Source organism: Tubulanus polymorphus, chromosome 1 (genome assembly GCF_964204645.1).
Source record: "Tubulanus polymorphus chromosome 1, tnTubPoly1.2, whole genome shotgun sequence".
In the NCBI taxonomy this organism is placed as follows: domain Eukaryota; kingdom Metazoa; phylum Nemertea; class Palaeonemertea; order Tubulaniformes; family Tubulanidae; genus Tubulanus; species Tubulanus polymorphus.
In genome coordinates, this window is record NC_134025.1 from 20,206,720 (window position 1) to 20,232,942 (window position 26,223).

A 26,223-nucleotide genomic window follows, 5' to 3' on the forward strand; every position below is an offset into this window, starting at 1 on the left:
AAAGAAAACGGTCAATATTGAATCTCATGATTTCACTTTATTTGCATAGCATACATAGTTCGAAGCATTTTACTGCCTTTTTAGGCATTCTATTAACAATAGAGGCGAGCGCGTAGTTCAGGGTCAAGACAAGATAAAGCAGCAGGAGAACGAATTCCCTGGTCTCAAATTACAACGTCTCGACTTCTGTTACGTGTTATCGCCCAAGAGAGATATACATATACATATATAGATACAGATATATTATATATATATTATGATATATTATATCAATTATAAAGTTTTCCCATTTCCAGAAATAAGTTGTTAAAAAATGTAATAGAATATGATGTAATAGAATATTTATATGATGACGATCTCAGTGCCGACATCACGTTTGATCACATATTTACGAGAATGGAGACTTTGTAGTCCATGGCCACATACATATTTTTGAAATATTTTATTTCATCCAAAAGTTTTCAATAGGGTGGGTAGGTAATTTTATTTTGTTTCGAAAATAATTATTTGAAATGTCAAAATATCGGGTCTGTCGGGCCCGAGAAACAGGGTTTTCTTTTGGTTTCGCCTTACAAACTTTTTTCCAGGATTTCCAGAACTACATATAGTACAAATTTTATTTAGATATTGCCTTAGTTAGCCGAGAGATATCCTCATGGCTTACCCCGTTTTGTTCTTTTTTTTTAAATTTGGGCCCGGAGAAGAACTCAACACGTTTGAAAGAAACTCCGACACGGCAATGAAACCCAGAACGATAAAACGAGTATCGCCTGAATTCCAAAAAACCGTGAAACTTGAAAAGACCACATTGACAAGGTTTTTTTCAGCCGGGTAATTCATAAAAATAGCTGGCAGTCTAGATCGAAAATGATGACTTCTGCTTAGTAATTTGAATAAAATATGTGTGGTCTTTGCAAATTTGCCCCTTTCTTAACCTTTAAAATTTATCTTCTTTTTTCGTCGAGTTCAATATCTACGTCAACCTCTGAAAAAAAAGTTCATCATATAAACAATAAGTCTTAAAACATCCTCCCTCATTCCTACCTGGCAGGGATCTGGATCTAATGGCATCATGAGACTCTGTCGCAGCACAAACCCCTGTTGTAGTAGACACATCCTCCCAGGTAGGGATTTGAATCTAATGGCATTGTCACAGTACAAACCCCCTGCCCTAGTAGACACATCCTCCCTCAGCAGGGATTTGAACCTGATGACATCATGAGACTCTTGTCACAGTACAAACCTACACTAGATGACATATCCTCCCTCTGCTCGGACTTATGACCGGTTTGTTTGGTAAAATATTCAGTTACACTAATATTTGGGATAGAATGCTTCTTCCTATCATCAGAGATTTATCTATTGTCAAATAAATCTCTGAAAATGGGCAGACATTGAATGCGGAGTAAATAAGATTTCGATAAAGACGATGATGTTTATGAAAAAATGAACGATTGTTTACCCATCTCTTCGACCGTATCCTACATGACTGTTGAAATGGCCACCTGGATGGATCGCCCCAATGAATTCACTGTATCATCGGGCGATGCCTGGTGATATCCGTCAGTCGCACCCAACAAGATTGAATCCGAAGACGACGATTGGTTCAATAGTGGGGGTGGCTCATAGTCATCTCCGAACTGGAACCGTTTGTCATTCGGATGAAAACCTATCAAATAACCAAAGCTAGGATGAAGTTATAGGGGAAACACTCAGTTGCTCAAAAGTTGGTTAAAGTTTACCAGTGGATAGTTGACTAAGTGCGACAATTAAAAGTTCATTGTAATTACTATGGTATTTTATACGAAATTAGCCAAAACGGTTTTTTGAGTTATCGTGTACACTGGAAGTTCACGTGTTGAAAATAGGTCATAAGTTGGCCATCTTGAATTGGAGAATTCCCCTGAACAACAGGGCTTATCATCATACTACCATACAATTTTCATGAAATTGGCTCAAAGGTTTTTTGAGTTATCGTGTACACGGAAAGTTCATGTGGACGCGGACGCGCCGCTTCAAAAACCAAATCCCCTGTGATTTCTTCTTTTTAAATAATAATAATCTTATAATGAAATAATTTGGGATAACAAGCAAGCACTTTGCAAAAACTTTGAAGGAACCTAGATTTCATTACTGCACGAAACATTTTGTAAGTTTCAGTGTCGTCCTGTAAGGGAGCGTTCACAAATTACGTACCTCAAAATCTCCCGTTTTTCTGACCCCCTCCCCCTTGTACCACCTTTGTATCAAATTAACTGACCCCCCTCTTAGTTAGGTACCATGGCAGCCATGACCACCCCCTCTCCCCATTTATATTGATGCATGGAACACAAATCATAACCAAATATAAATACCTGAATTAAGCAAGTATTGTTGTTTATTGATTTTTATGCCCCGGCTCAAATTTAGTTGAGAGGGGGCATATAGATTTAACGTCTGAATACACCGCCGCCGCCGCCGCCGCCGCCGCCGCCGTGACGTTAACAGCCTAGAGTCGCAATTACTGACCGATTGAACCCTTTTTGAAATTGGGTCGATTCGATTCAAATTATGGCCACCAAGGGGCCGACATGAAAATTGGTGACCGATTCATTTCAAACTTGGTACACAAGTAGGATATCACTTGGGCCAGAACCCTATTGCTGCAACTGTTGATCAATTTTTAGCCCACTTGGGACTTTAGTTCCAGCGGGCTATTGCGTTTACGTTTCGTCCGTCCGTCCGTTCGGACCTCCATCCTAGACGGAATCCAGTTATTTTGGGAAGTTTTGAAGACGCTTCGAGGTAATGTCTTGATATTTGGTTCATACATGTATCTATCCAAGACACATCTTCGGCCAAAAAATGGCCCTGTCAGATTCAAGATGGCCGACTGGCAGCCATTGTTGTTCGCCAAAATCAGCACTTTATACACATTTTTGAACTTTTTGAGAGAAATTTTGAATACGCTTAAATCAATTACCTTGATCTTTCGTAAATATTTGAATCCCTAAAAGGGCCAATCACCATAAGAAAAATTGGGTCGATCGGACTTAAGATGGCCATCCTATGACCTTTTTAGTGCCCAAAAATGTAAATTTTGGCCCGAATTCTGAGTCCTGTAGCTTCCTACTGGTTTGCCATTTCTCATTGCAATTTGTGATGGGTATTCTTTAAAAAAGAATCTTTCATACCCGAGACAGGTACTTTTGATATCATTAGCAGCCATCTTTGTGTCATCAGTACTCATTCGTAGGTGGAAAAATGTGACCACATTATATTGATACTTAAGCATATTTTGTTATCACAATCGATTGCAAAGTTGCTCATGACATGTTCTATGATTGTGATGAGTTTCAAACCCATTGGTTTTTGTATGTGGCTACCAGGGGGCGTTGAACAATACAATAACTTAGTATTTCTTTTGCTACCACAATCAATTGGAAAGTTATAGCACTTGACATGGTCTATAATCGTGGTAAGTTTCAAGGTCATTGGTTTTTGCATGTGGCCACCAGGCGGCGTTGAACAATGCATTAACTTAGCATTTCCATATTATATTCGTACCTATGCATATTTTGTTACCACAATCAATTGGAAAGTTGTAGCTCATGACGTGGTCTATGATTGTGGTAAGTTTCAAGGACATAAATCATTATATATGGCCACTAGGGGGCGTTGAATTGTAGAATAACTTAGTTTTTCCTTATTATTAGAAATTGTTAGATTGTTGAGCATCTGAAACCACTTCCCAAGTGGGCATGGTGTCCCTGGAGCCCTAGTTTACACTTAGTACACATGTTCTCTAATATTCTTGTAGAAATAATTGTGGCCTCGATATTTCTAACGCATTTACCACAAACCCTGAATTTCAGGCCGGCGGCATTCGTGGCTTACCAGGTACTAAAAGCTGTTAAACATCAGTATCGGCTATTCAATTCAGTTTGGTGCATAAAGTACCAATATTGATTAATACCTCCCTCAAAGTACATACCTTTTTTCTGACACCCCTCCCCCATGTACTACTTTGTACCAAAATTCAGTAACCCCCTTCCCCCAATAGAGGTACGTAATTTGTGCACGCTCCCTAACGCAGTAGTAGCAATGGAAAGTTATTGCATTATCGGGGAATCCCGGCTTATCGGGGAATCACGCCATGAAATTTTTACTCACCGAGAAGTCGAAAAACAGGATGCTCCTGAAGCTGGGATGCAAATTTCCGCTTGTAAACCGGACTTATACATTGTGTGAAGAAATCGACCAAATCTGGGACTAATAACTGATCCATGATATCCTGAATTTAAATTCGGTTAATATAAAATGTCTAAGAAACCACGGGCAAAAATTCTACACCAGTGTCAATGAAACTGCAGTCTGGAACCTCCTGCATTTACTATTGCGGTGTGGAAGTGTGGACAATCGGTTTTTGACAGTCTGCTGATAAAATGTCCAATATCTGGTGGTTGAAGTTCATTTTCTCAGATAAAGTTCTGGACACATGTGAAGGATCAGTTTTTGAAAAGTCTGCTGATACAATGTCTAATGTCTAGTGTTTTTAGTTCATTTTTCATTTAAAAATGTCTCAGTTGAAGTCCTTAACACATGTGAAGTGTGGGTGATAAGTTTCTGTAAGTGTGCTGATGAAATGTCCAATGTCTGGTGTTCGTAGCTCATTTTCAATTGAAAATGTCTCAAGAAGTACTGAATACATACCGGTATGTGAAATGTGGAAGAAAGAATTGACTGTCTTCAAGGGGTGTGCAGGGTGCAAGATGCAGATTGATACATCTATTACATTGTGAAGTTTCGTAAAACACATCCTAAATTCAACAACATGAGGAATACACTTACCGACAGATTCATACCAGACTCGCAATGATTTCGGATTGTACACGCGTTCATCTGTGCGTCAGGATGATTGCGATAAAAATAATAGTACGGCCTTGGGTAACCAAAGACCGCCTTAATCAGGGTTAATCCGAGACTGAACACATCGACCTTCGTGTTGTAAGGAGCGATGGTAAACTGGAAGAGTAAACGCAAAAAAAATTATGAAACTGGTTACGAATAAATGTAATTATTTCGGTTGCACGCATTTGAGTCATGGCAAATGACGGAACAGACATATGGATATCCCTAGATGTAGAAGTTTTCACAAAAAACCAGGTAATTTAACATTTTAAAAAAAGAAGACTAATCGAAAATGAAATTCTTCTAATTTTGCGAGTATTTTGATATTTTTCGAGTAGAAAGCATTGTCAAACAGTAATCATAGTCAGGTCTGCAAAAGAGGATTCCACTGGCAAGGAAGGATCAACCAGGTGTCACTAATGTGCAGTATAGGACATCAACCACCTGTAAGAATAGAGGATTCCACTTTTGGCTAGTGAGAATTCTTTCCGAGTCACTAGTGTGTAGTAGGATATCAACCACTGTAGCAAGTGAGGTGTCACCCTGATATAAGTCACATATTTCATAATCATATATATCTACAATTTCATATCGAATGGTTCATAATATTTCATATCTCTTACTATATGAAATGCTTAATAATGATAATAATAATAATAATAATAATAATAATAATAATAATAATCTCTAGTCAGTGCTCCTCATTAATTAATTTACGTCTCTCAAACATGTCACTAGGTGTTAGTTTGTGAGTCCTGATGTCTACAACTTGTCTGACACCTAGTTCTCACATTATGTATGTATGTATGTATGTATGTATGTATGTATGTATGTATGTATGTATGTATGTATGTATGTATGTATGTATGTATGTATGTATGTATGTATGTATGTATGTATGTATGTATGTATGTATGTATGTATGTATGTATGTATGTATGTATGTATGTATGTATGTATGTATGTATGTATGTATGTATGTATGTATGTATGTATGTATGTATGTATGTATGTATGTATGTATGTATGTATGTATGTATGTATGTATGTATGTATGTATGTATGTATGTATGTATGTATGTATGTATGTATGTATGTATGTATGTATGTATGTATGTATGTATGTATGTATGTATGTATGTATGTATGTATGTATGTATGTATGTATATATATATATATATATATATATATATATATATATATATATATATATATATATATATATAAGCCCTGTTGTGTCCACTTTACCTTTTCCGGGGCCAAATAATCATAGGGTACACGAAGCTTGGGTTCAGCCGGAGAGGTCTCAGCCAAACGAAAGTCAGCAAGTTTGACTTGCTCTCGATTGGGAGATATCAGAATATTCGAACCTGAAAAACAGCTGATGATGAAAATGTGATAGTCACCATACATATCAGAATGTTTAAACCTGGGAAACAGCGATGATGACAACCAGCTCATTCTCAATAACAGAGGTCAAAATGATGAACTCCAAAATTCTCACATCAATGAAATACCAGAAATATTCACATCTTTTCTCATGATTTTTCCAGATTTTTCATGTCAAGGAAGAATAACTTAAGCGGTTACTGATCATAATTTGAACTGATGAAAATGGAATTTCTAAAACTTGATCACAGCTTATGTATAAATTCTGAGCTCCGCAGTTTATGGCATAAAAAGAGGAAGATGAATCAAAATATTTTTAGAGACAATTTTCTCGAATCACATTTTACCGATTTTTCATAGGTTTTTTGGGCTGACATATAACTCTCAACATTTTGCTCAATCAATTTGTGCCCCCAATAGCTTCAAGGATTCAGTAAAATCGTGATTAACTACTAACAATGATCTTTTAGCAATTGTTTTACCTTCGATATCGTTGTGTATGATTTGATTGTGTTCTAGGTAGGCAAGCACAGATACCAATTGCTTGGCGAACAGGATTACGTAATATTGCCCTAGTCCTGAATATCGACTGCACGGGCGTTTGGGCAACATTTTCATGTGATTGATTAAGTTTGTACCCTGTACGCACTCCATCAACACGTGAACCGTACTGCAATCCAAAACTACGCCGCAAATTTGCACTAGATTCTTGTGCGCTAAACCGAAGAAGAGACGAACTTCATCCGGGTAGAAATTCTGCAATGGAACCTAAAAGGTAAGCAAGAAAAAAGAATGAGATGTGGAACTATTTTAACAATATACAAGAGAAGTCCGCAGTTGAGATTCCACTTGTGGCAAGTGAGGATCCACAAGCGGCAAGAGTGTGCATTAGGACATATAAGGCTTTTTTAAATTAGTTGGAGCACGGATATCCGCCGCCGTTATTTGGGTCATTTTGGTAATTAGGAAATTTCTTTTTTTAATTTTTATTTCCGTCGCCCTTCCACATAAATTCTCACGTTGTAAAAAATTTATTTTTAGGCCAGCCGTAGGCTGAGCCTATTACTATACAAATGAAGCGAATTTAAATGACATGGTTTCCAGAGGAAAGGCTCTTTGAATGGGCAACTGGGCATATATTCATACAGATCATTCATTAAAGCATTATCCATTCTCCAAACTTTACGCATCTGAATTTTGAAAGAGGGCCTCGTTAAAATTTATATGAGCTTTTTCGCGAATATATCTGATCGCAAAAATATTGGTTTTGAATAGCCAATCAGAAAGCAAAGACTCCTCTATGATTGGCTTAGCCGCAGAAATCAGCAGGTGTTCAATTCAATTCAATATTTATTTCACGGAAAAGCAGAACAAAAAAATCATAAGAAAACTAAACAAATTTAAGAGAGAACGAGAAAATAAAACAAATTTACAAATATTATGTTCATGTGAACCAGCGGTATCGTCTACCGTTTTACTACCGGGTTTTATTTTCGGATCTTAAATTGTATTTCAAGATCGATTTCTGTGAAAGCTTTTAGTTGATTTGGTTTTTGGGAGGAATATTTTTATTAGCACTACAGAAAATATCATTGACAATTGTGCAAAGTCCGGAAGAATTCCTTTTACTCAAATCGGATAGATGACCTTGATATGCTAATTATCCATGTGCTCAAACTACAAATTCAATCAAATTTTAAAAATTTCTGCATAAAAATATCCAATTCAATTTTACTTTATTGAACAAATAAAAACACCAAATCCAATTCAATTTTGTTTTATTGGCCAAATTTCAGAAAATTCTATTCTATTCTGCATTAAAATCAATGAGACCCAGGGAAAAGATTTATCTGAGGTATTTGTTCCTGCCAGATCCTGGCAGTCTACTTTTGTATTCTATGATTGTTTTGTGTAAATTATTAGGTATTGTCTTCTGGGAGTGTATTTTGATAAATTTAACCCACAGAATGCATCATCATTTGCCATTTTATGAAAAGCTGACAGGCTGGCCATAGTGCCCCTTGGGGCTCTTGTTTATATTTATTTTGACCGCCTTCCATCCTAAAATTGAATTTCTGTATGAAAAAATAAAAAATTTGTTTGTTCTGTCTCTCATAGGACATCAAATTCATGAAAATGAATTTGATTTGAATTTGAATTGAATAATTTGATGGTTACATGTGATTTGAATAGGCATCTGTGCTGGTTTTTCAAAAAGTCGAATCTTAATTGACTCCTATTACATAGGCCTAAGCCAGGACCTCTGTAATTGAATTGAATTCGACACAGTAATTCGCCTGTAATTTGCGAAAAATCTTTTTGAAAAGTAGCATGAAGATTGGGTCTGGCAAGATGTCCACCCCTATTGTTAAAAAATGTCATTGGTGATCAAATATGGCTGCCATTATTGGGGTGGCCATCTTGAATTTCTTGTTTGCACGATACAGCCCGTAATTCTTGATGGATTTCCACACAATTTGGTGTGAGGATCAGGGTCAAGCTGTCCATGCATTTTGTATATGGAGGTCATCGGTCTTCAAATATGGCCGCCAGTTCAGCCATGTTGAATTTCTAGCACGAAACGGCCTGCAATTCTTGATGCATTTTCAAGATAGGCCTACTAGGTGTAAGAATTTTGGTAGGTGAAATGTCAACCCCTTATTGAAAATTGAGTTCAAGTATGGCCACATGGGTTGCCACCCATCTTGGATTTCTTTTTCAGCACGATGCCTACACCAATTCTTGATGCATTTTTTCATGTAGTGCGATCTTTGGGACAGCTAAAATGGGCTTCTCTCTTCATGTAAGGATATATTAACAGAAAATGAACATTATCGCCACATACGTAGCCTATACCTCTTAACTATTTCAAAACTTGTTACATCGTTACAATGTAAATCATTCTGTAAAACTTTGAATACTGAATCATTCTTCTTCTACTGCGTCATGAAGGTACAAGGCCCGTGGGCCTCTTGTATTGTTTCTTCTTCACCCTTCCACATTAGTATATAAAATAGCAATAAAAAATGATTTTTAGGGTTTTCTGTTTCTTCACAGAAAACCCTATTGAAATTCGCGTGATTATTATTTTTTTTTTCCCTTTTCCACATAGTTTTTGTTAAAAGTGTAAAGGCTTCCTTACCTTACCGCTGTCGCCGATACAATCTGTATGATGTCCTTCAGCTCACTTCAATCTCCAGATACTGCATGGGAATTTTGATAAATCCACGTTATAAAGGCACTGTCGAGCCGTAAACATCAGAAATTTGGCTCCATTCAATTAGTAGCCATGTTGTGTTTTCTTACCGATATTTCTCTCTTCTTTTCGAGGAAGAGCTATCGAATAATTCCCTCTCTTCTCCACAATCAATTTCAAAGTCAATTTTATGAATTTATTGCTCAGCGGGTCCGAGTCCAAGAGTTTACGAGTCCGGCGTTCGCGTGTCTGACAGGTTTACGGGCATTTGTTTGTTACCTCTTTAATATTTTTGATTTCTTGTTATTCCGGTTATTTTATTTAAGTATATTGCTGATCAGTTCATGTAACCAAAAGCGTCAATAAACAGACTTTGAATTGATCAAGTTTAAATCAAGGTCGTTGAGTCGCGGAAGGCTACTAGAATTACGTTCGTCTTCGTCTCCTCTTTCTAAAACTGTACAAAAACTAATGCTATTCTCAAGTTTGGGTACTAGTCAGGCATCAGACCACAATTAGGTTAGTAGCTCGAAGATGCGTAGGGCCGGACCCCAAAAATAGTACCTAGAGTGAAGAAGAGGTCCCCCATAAATGTTGCCATAATTTCTGCAAATGGGATAGGTAACGAATTTCGGTTATATGTATGAAATCCATTGATCCTGAGAGACAGATTGATGATGAAATAAGGGATTCCCTGGACTTTTTTTGCTTGGAGTAAGGGTACCAAACACGGTGGGGGATTCCCTTAGATATTTGGCTCGGATGTACTGGCATACCTGTACTGGGATACCCCTCCTTTCTAACGGTTTGATTATTTCAAAAGTTAGGTTGGGTATGTGGGGCGAAAACCACTTCAATGCGTAGCTAAGATGCTGGCCTATGAGCCATAAGCAGGATTTCCCCTGAATTTACGCGCTTATATATGAACTAAACTCTCGAATTTCTTGTTTTTACTATAGGATATAGAAGATTTTGGAATAGTGGTCTGAGCTCTGACAGCCAATACAGCCAAAATAACAAATTTTGAAGTTTTGATGAAATTTCACAAATAATTTTTATCTTATACATCTTTTGCACATATAAGTCGTCTTGAGGCATTCATTGAGACCTAATTCGCTGATTTTAATCAGTTCCATGGTAGGATTTGGTAATATTTTTGCTTGTAGAAGGCTAGAATCGCAGATTTCGGTCAATTTTTAGGCATGAACCGTAAGATATTTTCTCGTAGGAGGCTCGGTCTAGGCTCATAAATTTATTTCATAAAGGCCATCCTTGCCCATGCAGAATAATCACATTAATTCAGCTTTCTTTGATTAAGTTATCTAGTTTGGTTGACTTTTTGGTGCCAGATACTGTCAGGAATTTAAGGGGTAGGGGAAATGCATATTTTCGTTGAAACCATGGCAACCGAAAGGACATTGTCAGAGGCCAGTTGTGATATTTTTCCTAACTAGTACTGGTGACAACTAGGCTTGGTATATAAAATTCGTCCCGGCCGAAGGCCTGTGGACGCAGTAGGGTGCATTCGAATTAGGCCTTCAGCGCAAGAAAACGCCAAATCTAAAGGTTTCAGCCAATTCGATGATGAAAATGGCATTTTTTTAAAAAAATGCTTAAAGATTGTGTTTCTGATTTTTATCCATAGCCATATATTTATATCCATCAGTGAAAAAAATCTATCAAGTATTCAGAAAATGTTGTATAATTGTTTTATTCATATTTTGAAATGAATGTTTGACTTAGATGATATTGATAGAAAACTTGGATTTTGTCGCATACGCGCGATTTGTGCATTAGCATGTATTTCCATGTGTAATTGGCCGAGAGCTATTGTATTGCGTTGTATAACTAGGGTGTCTCCACTCTTTCTAAAACTGTACAAAAACTAATGCTATTCTCAAGTTTGGGTACTAGTCAGGCATCAGACCACAATTAGGTTAGTAGCTCGAAGATGCGTAGGGCCGGACCCCAAAAATAGTACCTAGAGTGAAGAAGAGGTCCCCCATAAATGTTGCCATAATTTCTGCAAATGGGATAGGTAACGAATTTCGGTTATATGTATGAAATCCATTGATCCTGAGAGACAGATTGATGATGAAATAAGGGATTCCCTGGACTTTTTTTGCTTGAAGTAAGGGTACCAAACACGGTGGGGGATTCCCTTAGATATTTGGCTCGGATGTACTGGCATACCTGTACTGGGATACCCCTCCTTTCTAAAGGTTTGATTATTTCAAAAGTTAGGTTGGGTATGTGGGGCAAAAACCACTTCAATGCGTAGCTAAGATGCTGGCCTATGAGCCATAAGCAGGATTTCCCCTGAATTTACGCGCTTATATATGAACTAAACTCTCGAATTTCTTGTTTTTACTATAGGATATAGAAGATTTTGGAATAGTGGTCTGAGCTCTGACAGCCAATACAGCCAAAATAACAAATTTTGAAGTTTTGATGAAATTTCACAAATAATTTTTATCTTATACATCTTTTGCACATATAAGTCGTCTTGAGGCATTCATTGAGACCTAATTCGCTGATTTTAATCAGTTCCATGGTAGGATTTGGTAATATTTTTGCTTGTAGAAGGCTAGAATCGCAGATTTCGGTCAATTTTTAGGCATGAACCGTAAGATATTTTCTCGTAGGAGGCTCGGTCTAGGCTCATAAATTTATTTCATAAAGGCCATCCTTGCCCATGCAGAATAATCACATTAATTCAGCTTTCTTTGATTAAGTTATCTAGTTTGGTTGACTTTTTGGTGCCAGATACTGTCAGGAATTTAAGGGGTAGGGGAAATGCATATTTTCGTTGAAACCATGGCAACCGAAAGGACATTGTCAGAGGCCAGTTGTGATATTTTTCCTAACTAGTACTGGTGACAACTAGGCTTGGTATATAAAATTCGTCCCGGCCGAAGGCCTGTGGACGCAGTAGGGTGCATTCGAATTAGGCCTTCAGCGCAAGAAAACGCCAAATCTAAAGGTTTCAGCCAATTCGATGATGAAAATGGCATTTTTTTAAAAAAATGCTTAAAGATTGTGTTTCTGATTTTTATCCATAGCCATATATTTATATCCATCAGTGAAAAAAATCTATCAAGTATTCAGAAAATGTTGTATAATTGTTTTATTCATATTTTGAAATGAATGTTTGACTTAGATGATATTGATAGAAAACTTGGATTTTGTCGCATACGCGCGATTTGTGCATTAGCATGTATTTCCATGTGTAATTGGCCGAGAGCTATTGTATTGCGTTGTATAACTAGGGTGTCTCCACTCTTTCTAAAACTGTACAAAAACTAATGCTATTCTCAAGTTTGGGTACTAGTCAGGCATCAGACCACAATTAGGTTAGTAGCTCGAAGATGCGTAGGGCCGGACCCCAAAAATAGTACCTAGAGTGAAGAAGAGGTCCCCCATAAATGTTGCCATAATTTCTGCAAATGGGATAGGTAACGAATTTCGGTTATATGTATGAAATCCATTGATCCTGAGAGACAGATTGATGATGAAATAAGGGATTCCCTGGACTTTTTTTGCTTGAAGTAAGGGTACCAAACACGGTGGGGGATTCCCTTAGATATTTGGCTCGGATGTACTGGCATACCTGTACTGGGATACCCCTCCTTTCTAAAGGTTTGATTATTTCAAAAGTTAGGTTGGGTATGTGGGGCAAAAACCACTTCAATGCGTAGCTAAGATGCTGGCCTATGAGCCATAAGCAGGATTTCCCCTGAATTTACGCGCTTATATATGAACTAAACTCTCGAATTTCTTGTTTTTACTATAGGATATAGAAGATTTTGGAATAGTGGTCTGAGCTCAGAGAGAAAACAAACGACAGAAAAGTATCAGGTGATTATCGATAGCCTACAACGGTACACACAGTTGACAAACAGTGTTAGGCCTGTGCCGGTTGGTGCGTACTGGGACTAAATATACTGGTTGGTCAGTTGGTTCGGTTGTGAAGTGTGGAAGCTAAGATTATAAGAAAGCCTACCGGTATTTATTTGTCTATAGGCCTAATATGTAAAAGATGAAATCTAAGTGACGGACGCTTCGTCACTGCAGCTTGATTTAATTTTCACGACTAAGATTAAGAAATCATAACGATTCGAAAACAACCTCGTTCACGTATGGAGTGTAACAAAAACACTCAAAATAGTGTCAGTGACTAAAGGAACACCGAGAAAATTAATTGTTGTCAATGAAACTGGAAAGAAACTCTTACTAACTCTTAAAGTCTATCAATTTTATTTCGATGTTGAAATTGTTCTGTAGATTTGGGCCCCGAGCATTAAATTATTGAAGAAATTAAATCAATTCTTATTGTTAAGCTTGGAAAAATGAAAACTGATGCCATGTAGTTAAGTGGTGGGGGAAAGAAAGATGAAACTTCAACTTTAAGGTTCGATTAATTTCTGGTTATTAAAAATTTTGGCTTATATTTTGATTAGGAAAATTATGACGAACCTGTTCATTTGATCTGTAGATCAAATGAAATTCAATTTTCTATGAAAATAACTTGACCCATTTCTTAACTAAATATAAACTGGTGTTTGGCTACCCGGGACAGGTCGGTTTACCACTGCTAAAAAGATTACTATTTCGATTTGTATCAGGAATTTTTCAATGGTTTATAAACCACTTTGTAAAACCCGAAATGTAAAAACCGACATTATGGTGAAACTGAGACGGTTTGCAAGATTGAAGAATTTGACCTGGTGTTAATTTAGAAATGAGCTCCATTTGAAAAGTAAAGGAAGACGAGAAAAAATGAAAGACACGTTGAAACGCTTCGATCGCATAAAAAAATCGAATAAATTATCAGCAGTAAAATTTAAATGTCAATACAAAAATTGATTTCTCTCGCAAAAAATATTTATTTGTTTCTAATTCTCGGGGGTATGTCGAGTACCGGGAATCTACGGCTCAAAATTAATAGAGCACGTGGCCAGCGGTACCGAATTCCTTATTTGGTGAAAGAAGGGGCGGAGACTAATGTTTTTGCCGACCGCGATGTCGCTGCTCCGCGGAGCGAGACCGTGCCGCCTTGAAATTTTAAGCAAATCGTACGACAACGTGACTCATCGCAGTTTTAGGGTAATTAAACTTGATAAATGATCACATATCTCAGCGCTGCGGCTGGGGTTGACTGTCGCACGCGCGTGCGAGAGCGTAATTCTCCGGGATTCGAACCTGCGATGGCTGAACCGGGCCCCGGCGCGTGGTTTGTTTATTATGAATTCGCTCCCCATTGCTAAGGGAATTTCAGCTATTTTCGAACTCGTTCGATCAACGCGGTTCATTGTTAAACTATTCATCGACCCAATCTTGTTCGAAATTTCATGAAATAAATAAATTCTGAAATAACCCGATCCATAAATTGCCTTATTTTAGTTATTTCGCTGCCGGATTTTAGCGTGACGTAATTCTACTTCCGATTTCCCCATGAACTTCAAACCGGACGTCAAGTGACATCATTTTTTTCTGACTTTGTCAGCTAGTCAGAATCGGTTAAGAAGACACTTCGTAGTATCCACATATACGCGTTTACCAAAGGGACGTCCTCCGGGCGCCTTCGGCGCCCGTCTATTATATAGAAGCCAATACCATTTTAAGTACGTAGTTGTTAACCGCACGTGACTGTACGGTGATCTCCACAGGTTAACCGCGTACGTGAGGTCCCTACTAAGTATATAATGCCATACGTGAGTTCCTAGTAGCCAATACCATTTTAAGTAGGAAATTGTAACGCGTACGTGACTGTACGGTGATATCCACAGGTTAACCGTACGTGAGTTCCCTACTAACGCTGTACGTGAGTTCCTAGTAGCCAATACCATTTTAAGTACGAAATTATAACGCGTACGTGAATGTACGGTGATATCCACAGGTTAACCGTACGTGAGTTCCCTAAAAACGCTGTACGTGAGTTCCTATAATCTGGAAACGCGCATGCGTAAAAGAATAGAGTTTGGGTTAGGTGAGGCTAGGCTATTTGTAAATCAAATTTCATCCACCAACCAGTTACGTTCTGTGGCACAGTGGGTAAATCACTGGACTACTACTGGATTTTTTTTTCGTTTGGTTTCGAATCCCAATATTGCAAGTCTGAGCGTCAACGTACTCACATATGGCTAACCTGTAGAAATCACCGTACAGTCACGTACAGGTAACAACAGCGTTTTAAGTATTAAGTGAGTACGACAAGCCTACCATGCATATGTACTACAAACACAACTTTTTCCCTCTCGTCGGCCCTACAGTGATGTTACTATAACTGGTGCCATTATAATATGGATAGGATTTGGTCAGGACTAGCCTAAAGTCTAATTCAGTCTATGTACTAATTCACTCCATAGGCCTATTTTTAAAACAATACAGTGAAATATTCACATGCAGAAAGGCTAATTGATTTGAGCCATGTGATTAAGTTTGGCCAGGCCTTCTCTGACCTGCTGACATTAATAGTCAAACCAAAACGTTCATGTGGTCACGGCTTGTATTACCAGAAATCATTGTAGGCCTGTACATTTTGCTGTTCGTAGGTTTGGTATACCGATTTCTCCATTCTTGACTGATAAGTGTACGGTACAGCTGTACGCATTATATAATTGTTCCAATGGGAATAGGGCCTATTGATTGGGCTTATTATTTCCTGCTTTAGAGTACTGAAATAAACCTAATGTTCATTCAAATATCCAACATCGGTGAAAGTTTGATTAATACTGTATACATGTACTGTAGGTTTTCATGTTGTATGAATATTTTGCAGTTCAAATGGGTATGATGCTGATTCCAATGTCAAACGCATGAAGTTAGATGGTCAAGGACAGTCAACACCAAGATATCTCTCTTCGACCGATGTTGTACCATAGAAGATCTGATTCTTTCAACTCAAGGAAAGTGATTCAACACAATCGACATAACACTGGAATAGGTTTGCAGTAACTAACCGTTCATTTCATTTAGTCCTATGTACTTTTTAGCCAATTTGGATTTGATTGTAATTGAAACTCTGGAACTGTTAACAAAAGACAAGTAAGACAAGTTGAAAAAACACAAGTTATGCTTGATTCTCATGTTCAAATTTAATTCAAATTTATTTTATTACATCATATTTACAAAGCATATCATTGGTTCATACAGTAATAAAAATTAGGGCAGAACAAATATTATTACAGAAACTCCAAAAAGGCAATGAATTTCTATGACTAAATGAACATTATTTTTAGCCCACTTGGGACTTTAGTCCCAGCGGGCTATTGCGTTCACTTTTCGTCCGTCGTCCGTCCGTAGACGGAAATCAGTTATTTTAGGAAGTTTTGAAGACGCTTCAATGTAATGTCTTGATATTTGGGTTTCACATGTATCTACCCTAGACACATCTTCAGCTCAAAAACTGGCCCTGTCAGAATCAAGATGGCCGACTGGCAGCCATTGTTGTTCGCCAAAATCAACACTTTACACATTTTTGAACTTTTTGAGGGAAATTTTGAAATGCTTTGATCAATTACCTTGATCTTTCGGATATATGTGAATGCCCCTGGGCCCATCAGCATAACAAAAATTGGGATACGGACTCAAGATGGCCGTCCTATGACCTTTTTTAGTGCCCAAAAATGTCAATTTTGGCCCGAATTCTGAGTTTGCAATTTCTCATTGCAATTTGTGATGGGTATTCTTTGAAAAGGGATGTTTTATACCTTTGATACCTGAATTGTTAGATTGTTGAGCATTTGGAACCACTTCCCAAGTGGGCATGGTGTCCCTGGACCCCTAGTTCTAATAACTCAGATCAAGAGTGACTCTCCCGTTTATTAGGAAACACACGCAACTAGTGGAATAGGTTTGATTTACACACATGTTGCAGGTATCAATTGTTTATCAATGTAGAATTTGTAATCCATAAAAGCCAAAATCAACATCAGCCGGAAACCCAGACCAAATCAATTCATAATTTATTGATTGAATCTACACTACGATATATGTATTTATTCAAATATTTCAATAAAAACATTAACTTCTTAAATCTAATCTATTCTAAATCATAATACGTTCTTATCTGTGAATTCACTCAATCTATCGGCTCAGCAGGTGCTTAAGATGAGTTCTTAATACAGAGATGAGAATTCCCCGCGGATCCGCGGTTTCCCGCGGATTTCAGTATTGAAAAATATCAATTTTCCAAATAGTCCAAAAATGATGTAAAAGTATGGGGGGGGGGGGGTGATGATCTCACTCAATTGGTCCGGCGCGATCGGTAATCAGGTGAACCGTAAAAGCGTTCAGTGCCTGTTTTACTTATCGTCACGTAAAAGTATCGCATTTCAATGCATATTCATTGCAACACAGTGATTTTGTATGTACATTTGTACTACGATGAGTTTGTATGTATTTTATCGATCGGTTGCAGACACGCACGCACAGCAACAGTAGTAACGTATATAGGTCTACTTACTGTTGCTGCGTGTGTGTGGCGAACGCTTTCGGATATTATACACTACTTGGTGATGATTTTTAGTGAGCATTCATCGGCGCATTTTTACTGCAATAATTCAAGGCTCGACCCGTAATGCATGAGATGCTGAATGTCATCAAATGAGGATGTACCACATTGGAACTAGCCATTACCTTCCAAAATATAATAGTCGTTCATGGGTTCGAGATCGCTCTAAGTGCTCGGAAAACGTATTTAATTTCTAAAATTTTCTTGGGGGTGGGCCCCCGAACCCCCCCGAAATAGCTTCGCGCCTTCGGCGCTCGCTAGTGTTGACTGGTTCGCGTATGTCACTCAAGAAAAATAACCCGCGGATTTTACAGGTCGGCGTTCTCATCCCTGTTAATAGGACAGATCCATTTTTAAGGATGGTGATAATACAGTATCATGATGTTTGAATGCCAAAATAAGTGCCTGGTCAAATATATTAATATTTGTGATTGTACGTCCACGTATGTTCGGTTTCAAAGCTGAATCATATTTGATGTTTACACAGTGGTTGCATATTAGGTTCGAATCTGTCAATGCATTTTATTCTATGTATCGATATTTCAATTTACTACAATTCCCATCATTCTGAATGGCTTTACAGAAAACCCGTCATCGCTGCTTTGCAGCTATATTTTTATTTTATTTTTTCCCATTCACCCTTCCATATTTTGTTATATGAAATACCAAAAGATTTTTATTTTTTATTTTTTTTCTTCACCCTTCCAAAATTTTCCATTAAAAATCTGTGCTCCAACAACTAATTTAAAAAAGGCCTAATGCTGGATGTACGTATTTTAAAACCTATCAATAATTTTCTCAATAATAAATACAATTAGATCGTAAATGATTTTTATAGATTTACATACGTCTTTTTGACAGTAAGGCAGACGGCTGCATCGTTGTTCGTCGCTGTTGTAATCCTGTAGTTCACGAACCTGACCGTACGACCCGGAATCCAGGACTCGCGTCGTCGCAAACTGAACACCTTCCAAGTGGTTTCCATCTTGGATCAGTATTTGCTGCAAGAATCAATAATCACAACCACTTTATGTCATGATCAACCAAGCAGTCTGTAGAATTTCATTAATCACCATTTCTACGGCAAAATTCATTGTAAGTTTTCTAATTGTTGATATTTTTCTGTGTTTTTACAAATCTTTTTGAAACAATCATTACTTCCATGGCTTAACAATTGAAGAACTTCCTCACTCAATAAACTTAGTAGTTCTTCCAACAAAGAATCTTAGATAGCCACCAGTGTGAATGGGATCAAATGCACTTAATGATCTTGAATGAGATTGAATACTACAGAACTGCCATATCCACAGCAAATCAAAGTGCGACAAGAAACCTAGGAGCACTATCCCTTAACTACATTGTGGGGTATGATCGGAATTTCAGATTATTCACCGTTTTCCATTCACTGGAAATGACACCCATTTGACGAGTAGCATCGTTGATATCGTGGCATGAAATCTGTCGCTTCTTGATTTCCATGAGCAACTCTAAGAAGTCGTCGGCAGGTTGGTCGCTATAAAAAACCAGGCCCGGCAGATATGGCACCGGCTGTTGGATAGTCGTCTGCCGATTAACGGTCATCGCCGGAAACAATGCTACGCCGCTGTCACCGCCATCTTCGATGTACCGCAAATAAGCTGGAATATTTCTGTGATGGTCGACATTTTGCACGCAAAATTTCTGAAAAAAATGAATCAACTAAAATGTGGAAATTTTTATGTCTCCCCGGGTTGAGCGAACAGTGGCTAGAAATTTAAGTTAGGTGACAAACATTTTCCATACTTCACAAACAGCTGAGTTTACTTAATTGTTCATTGAGTCTGAAGAATTATTGGTTTAATCTTGTGCTGTGTCGTGCTAACAAGAAATTCAAGATGGCAAGGCCATATTTGATGGCTGATGAACTCCATTTTCGATAGGAGTGGATGGACAGCTTACCATCCCTCAATCCTCACACTGAGTTTCATGAAAATCCTTTAAGAATTAGGCATTATATCGTGCTTACAAGAAATTCATATGGCTGCCCTGGTGGCCATATCTGATGGCCTATATCCTCCAATAATGGTGGACATCTCACCTGCCCCAATCCTCACAACTAGGTTCTAGAAAAATCCATCAAGAATTGTAGCCTGTGTCTCACTACTGAGGTGTCAGGGGACGGCACACAGCGCACTCAGAGTGAAATATAATATCTCCCCGGATTTTCAAGAGTCTAAAAACATTTTTATAGCTTTTTTGGGGTAAAAATGTAGGCTAAAAAATCGGCTTATTGGCCGGAAAATACGGAACCCGGCCGTACTTTTCAGCAATTGCATGATTTCACTTAAGTAGCATTAAAAAGGCTTTATCCTAAAGTAAGCACTTTTCAGATTTGGATAAGACTTGCTACCAGCCATGATCAGGTTGAAAACAAATTTTTCAGTGTCCCAAATCCGAAAATTCAAAATCAAACAAGTCATCAAATAAGATTCACTTTCACACTCAGTGTATGGTATAGATTTCACACTGAAAATTGATTTCACACTTAAAATTGAAACGCAGAAGATGCCCACCTCCACAAATCTCCTTATGATGATATTATAGGGGTGATGTCATAATAAGGGCATTTGCTACAATCTGGAGACACTTCTGAAATCCAAGGCAGCTTCCGCAAATTCCCCATAGGACATCATTATCAACTTCCGCAGTGCTCTTATAGGCCCTTACAGAAGAGATGGCCGCCGAAAAGTTGGATTCATGTAGGCAGCATTCCGCAAACTATTTTTTCTTTGATGAATGAAGTGAAAGCAGCCATCTTGTTTCACTCGTAGGTATTTTGATGATGTCATAGGGTGATTTATATAATCATGTAATTGTTTCTCACCTCTGGTAATTGATCTAGCGGAAGGTTTTCATCTTCCTCATCATCTCTTCCATGTGCTTCTAATGCGCTTATATCCTACACAGAATACGATCTGATCATTTACAAAGCTACAGCAGCAATGGAGAATTCAATTTGTGGCAAGTGAGGGTCCACTAGATGTGGCTAGAGTGTAGTAGGACACCAACTACTGCTGCGTTAAAGGATTCCACTAGTGGCAAGTAGGGTCTACCAGGTGTCGCTAGTGTGTAGTACAACATCAACTACTGATCAACAGTCTGTAGAATTTAATCATCCCCCTTAAACGCCATTTTTACATTATATCGCATTTACTAAAGGAATTAAAGACCAATGAGGCTGAATTGACATCAGTGAAATCAATCATACTACTTTTCGAAATCTATTCGCCATTATTCAATGAAGTTTTCAATTGTTGTGATTTTTCCGTGGTTTTACAAAAAAAAGGTGCAGCGCTGGTTGTCGTACCGTAGTCTGATGATAAAGGGACAAAGTAGTAGGACGCAACGTAGGGCTGTTGTCACTGTTGCCATCTTCAACAGGTCGCACATGAATGCAGCTATTTCCGAGAGGACAATCGACATCCAGCAAATGACTAGTCTGAAAAAAAAATTTCAATATAGCTGCAAAGCACAATTACTGGTTTTCTGCATTATATTATGTTAGTCAGAAAATAACCAATTAATCATATATGCCATAAAAATACTTAGATTTTCAGAATGTTAAAACATTTCTGTAACTATCCCGTAACTACTTAGTCTGAATACCAGTCGTTGTTACGGTTCCCTACAACTGTTTCAGGAACAACGGCTAGGTACTAGACTAGTAACTACTCAGAGTTGTTTTTTTTTTCAAATAATAAAAAGAACAAGACATTTCTAAAACCACGGGTCTAGGGATACCGTTTCCACTTGGCAGCAGTTTGAAATACTCAACAATGTTATAATAGCAGTATTCAATGCCCCTGGTGACCATATACAAATATACATTAGCGACACAAGTATACATGATCGGGATCAAGATAATTGAAGCATCTTCAAAATTTCCCTTGAAAACTTCAAAAATGTTAAAAAAGCCATTTCGACAAACAAAATGGCCACAAGTCAGCCATCTTGATTCTGACATGGGCCAGTTTTTGAGTTGTCTATTGTAGGGTACATTATAAACAGAATATCAAGATAATTCCTTGAAGCGTCAGAAAAAAACTTCCCAAATTGACTGGACGTCCACCGGACAAAAGCCGTGGTGTGGGCTAAGAAAGATTTGAAAGTTCTAAATAATTAGAAAGAGACATAGGCAAAGACAAAGTCCTATGACCTACAGACTGCATATTGATGTTTTTGATAGAAGCGAATTTCGTGTTCCTGTTCATCTATTCTGTAAACTACGTCCGATTAACGTAAACCTTCTTTCTCAAACGCAATGACAACTTTATTGAAACAGTTCCAGACTGACACTGACAGCAGTACGACACTTCGAACTTAGTGAGGTTTCTAAAAAGATACAGGAAACTGCAACTGGTCAACATGTACAAAATACCACCTGGATATTTAGCAGGAGTAGAAAGCCAAGTACTTACTACTATTTTCTGAATGCTTTACCTTTACTTCGAAAACGAACTGATATTCATCATTGGGAAAACCCAAAAGCTACTTTCGTTTTAACAGCTGAAAGTGGCAGCACTTACCTACGTACGGAAGTGTCCTGAGGACATTAAAATAATGCAAAATAAAAAAAACAAAAAATCCTATTTTTGAATCAAAGCATCCTATTTGTGAATAAAGAAATTCTATTTTTGAATAAAATAAATCTTATTTTTTAACTAGGGGTCCAGGGAAACCATATATATGCCACTTAAGAAGTGGTTTCAGATGCTGAACATGCGATCTAACGATTTTAATATTCAACGCCCCCTGGTGATACTACTTAAACCAATGACCTTGATAATCACCACAATCGTCAAGTCACAACAGTCATAGAACGGGTTTGGCTATTCTGATGACAGGATCATGTTTCGTCAATCAGTAATAGACTAGTTTTCGTTTTCGACGTTTATATATGATTGGTATTGATCAACTCTGAACCAGCTGTCGTATAGGAAGATCGTGTCAGTGAATATGGAGTGTTCTAGCACAGGAACGACATAAAGTAAGGAACAATTTGGAGAACGTACTCGTGAGTTGTACACTTTGTTTGGTTTAAGGTCGAGAGGAGGGCAAAACTGCCAACACAGCGTATTTGTGATTGTGATAATCAAAGAACTTGTGGTGAGAGAATAAATAGCCTTGGAGGCCTGTTGAAATTGGTTACGGTCAATGGTCGGCCCGGTAGCGTATTGTACTAATAATATCAGAACTGCACACCGATTGCGCACCGTTTGCAATGATGGTGGAGAGTTTCTAGGGTCTGCAACGAAGACTTCAAAGCAGACCCTCAATCCTTGATTCAGAAGTGTAAATTATTATTTTGAATTCGATGTATTCCTCCTAAGATGTCTTGTTTTACGATTTTATCTGAAAAAGACGAATAAATTAATTGACATGGATATTGAATATTAAATGTGTTTATTGTGGAAAAGATCCTCTGTGAATTATTTGAAAGGAATTTTTCACAAAATTTCACAGGAGGAAATCGCAGAGGGTAGATATTGAAATACAAGTGGATGAGACTAGGAACATTTAAAGCGCTTGATGACACGGTCGAGACGGGCAAGGTCTGGCGATATATGAAAGTATAAAATAGGAAATTCTTAGTAGCAGCTGAAATGATGATTTGGTACATGATCCTGAGACATAGAAATGGTCAAACCCGTTTTGGCGTGATAAATGGTTGGACAACGATCAGTGAAACTTCCCAACAAATCTGAGAAGTTAACTAGATTTTTTTGGACTTCATTGAAAAGATCGAATGAGGAAATCGCCTCCAATATCAACATAAGTAAAAATTCAGGATGCGATATAAACAATTTCCCGTCGAGATTTCCTCCCAGAAATTATGTATATTTACAAGTTAAAGCTTTAGACTAATTTTAAATATAATTTTAAATAAATCACACGAGCTTAATCATTTTGGGTTCTAAAAAATAAAATAAACTTTCTTTAAATATCTCAAACCGTTTTTCTAAAAACGACCCCTATCGGCCCGGGACATTTACTTAATAATATTTATTTATTTATTTCGCCATGTACATATGCAGTATAAATGATATATAGATTATAAACAATTTACATACATACGAGGCTGGATGCTTGGAAAGCCAATGGAGGCTGTGTCCTGTAGGGATCCAAGCACCCAGAAAAAAAATTCAAAATTTAATGAAATTAGGTAGAATGAGGGTGAAATGGAAACGCGAAATGGGAGTAATCTGTCCGCTGTAGAAGTTTTAGATACATCAGTTTGATTCATTAACTTCAAAGAATTGTGCTTTAAATGACTTAAGACCAGAATTGGATTTGGGTTCAATAGCCATTAATTTCCTTAAATCTGTTTATTAGAGTGTGGACTGTTGGAGCATTTTTGATTGAGGAATTTTGAGTTTGCCAGATAATTGGTATTTTTCCAAGAACAGATCTATTATATAAACTTGATGAATAGGCAGCAACTCTCGGATAGTCTCTTTGTCTAGTATTATAGTTGTGGTTGAATGAGTTTTTTTGAAAGATAGCAAGAATGGGCCGAGGAAGGCTAGTTTTAGTATATCTATAGCCAGTTTTAACCAATTCCAGTTTATTCAAGTCGTCAAGCTTCAAGATTTTCATAGATTTGAATAATGGATTAGATGGTGCTCGGGAAGTAGAGTTGAAAATCGTTCGTACTGCTCGCTTCTGTAATTTGAATAAGTGGTCTAAATTTTTCTTTGTTATGAGTGGAGCCCACAAATTCAGACAATACATTAAGTGACTATGCACATAACTGAAATAGAAAATCTTCTTTATCCATTGTGGAACAAAATTTTTTTATACATCTAATCAAATACAGGTTTTGTTGATTTTTGAAATTATACTTCGGACATGCTCTTCAAAAGTTAAGTTCTCGTCAATATTAAGTCCTAGTAAAGTAAAGCTAGTCACCCTCTTTATTGTGTCATTTCCAAATTTTAGTTCTATATCGTCGAAATTTACTTTAAACGAACGTGGTTTAAATAGCATATATGCTGTTTTGCTGATATTCAGGGTTAATTTATTAGCTTTAAACCAGTCAATAATAGAAATTAAGTCAGATTTGACATTTTGCACAAGTAATCTCAAGTTTTTTTCACTTGCTACTAGTGTACTGTCATCTGCAAAAAGAATAGATTTACAATACTTTAGGGACCCCGACAAATCATTTGTATAAATAATAAAAAGCAGTGGCCCTAAAATTGAGCCCTGTGGTATTCCATAGTCGAAATTTTTAATACGAGACTTAGAATTTCTAAATTCAACAAACATTTTTCGATTTTTCAGGTAACTTGTGAACCATTTTAGGGCTGTTCCCCGAATTCCAAGATATGATAGTTTAGATAAAAGAATGTCAATGTCTAGTGAATCGAATGCTTTCGAAAGATCTAAATATATACTTAACATAAATTGTTTAGAATCAATAGTGTCTATGGCATGACTCAAGAATTCTTATAGGGCATCGCAGGTCGAGTGATTTTCTCTAAATCCGTATTGACTTGGATAAAGTAAACTAAATCTTTTAATGAAAGTATATAGCCGTTTGTGTACTATTCTTTCAAGAACTTTTGATAAAACTGGCAAAAGAGAAATAGGTCTGTAATTATTCATATCGTCCTTACTTTTATTTTTGTATATAGGAATAACTTTGGCAATTTTCATGCTGGTAGGGAAGTGACCTTCAGCCATTGACTTATTGACAGTAAGTGGTTCAGCTATTTCATGGCCAATGGACCTGATCAAAATATTGTTCAAATCATCGTGTCCACAGCTGGATTTACTTGGGAGATTGTGAATAACTTTTAATACCTCGTTAGGATCTGTGGGGAAGAGAAAAATAGAAGATTCATTACGGTTTCGAAGATATTTGTCAAAAGATTTATTTGAAATGGGAATTTTTGAGGCGTACGATTTACCCAATGTACTAAAAAAATCATTGAATGAATTACTTATTTCAAGTGGTTCATTGATAACCCTCCCACTCACAGTAAATGAATCGGAAGTAATACTGGTTTTATCATTTTGTTTCCCAATGATTATTTTTAAGAAGCTCCAAAGTTGTTTGGCATTATCTTTATATGTTAGAATTCTTTTGCCGTAATATGCCTTTTTAGCTCGACGTTTGATGTAGTTCAGATTATTACGATAATTTAAATACGCGATGTAACGAGGATCGGTTTTATTTAAGCCAATGAC

General features: G+C 37.3%; 1 protein-coding gene across 7 annotated transcripts; it reads right to left on the reverse strand.

Annotated features, from left to right (window-relative positions):
- Nucleotides 1-28: 28 nt before the first annotated feature.
- Nucleotides 29-22,505, reverse strand: LOC141914739 (uncharacterized). Of its 7 annotated transcripts, none has more exons than XM_074806019.1 (12): nt 22,449-22,505; nt 22,191-22,362; nt 21,338-21,469; nt 20,855-20,929; nt 19,384-19,671; nt 18,840-18,992; nt 6,763-7,048; nt 6,140-6,261; nt 4,831-5,004; nt 4,153-4,273; nt 1,463-1,669; nt 29-985 (listed from the first exon to the last, which is right to left on the reverse strand). In XM_074806019.1, the coding sequence occupies exons 2-11, from the start codon at nt 22,239-22,241 to the stop codon at nt 1,482-1,484; spliced, it is 1,590 nt and encodes a 529-aa protein (XP_074662120.1). In that variant the 5' UTR covers nt 22,242-22,362; nt 22,449-22,505; the 3' UTR covers nt 29-985; nt 1,463-1,481. The 7 variants fall into 7 exon arrangements, 5 of the variants coding, with proteins under 5 accessions (XP_074662120.1, XP_074662122.1, XP_074662121.1 ...); XM_074806021.1 differs by having other exon boundaries at nt 22,471-22,495; XM_074806020.1 differs by having other exon boundaries at nt 22,191-22,380; nt 22,449-22,488.
- Between the last annotated feature and the right edge of the window lie 3,718 nt (nt 22,506-26,223).

Bases quoted from the DNA above. Each gene is read 5' to 3' on its own strand.
- LOC141914739 (XM_074806019.1), bottom strand. From the start codon at position 22,241: ATGAACAGGAACACGAAATTCGCTTCTATCAAAAACATCAATATGCAG. The intron at 18,993-19,383 runs GTGAATAATCTG...TGATTCTTGCAG, and splicing joins TTTCCAGTGAATGGAAAACG to CAAATACTGATCCAAGATGG. The intron at 1,670-4,152 runs GTGAGTAAAAAT...GTTATTTGATAG, and splicing joins TCCTGTTTTTCGACTTCTCG to GTTTTCATCCGAATGACAAA.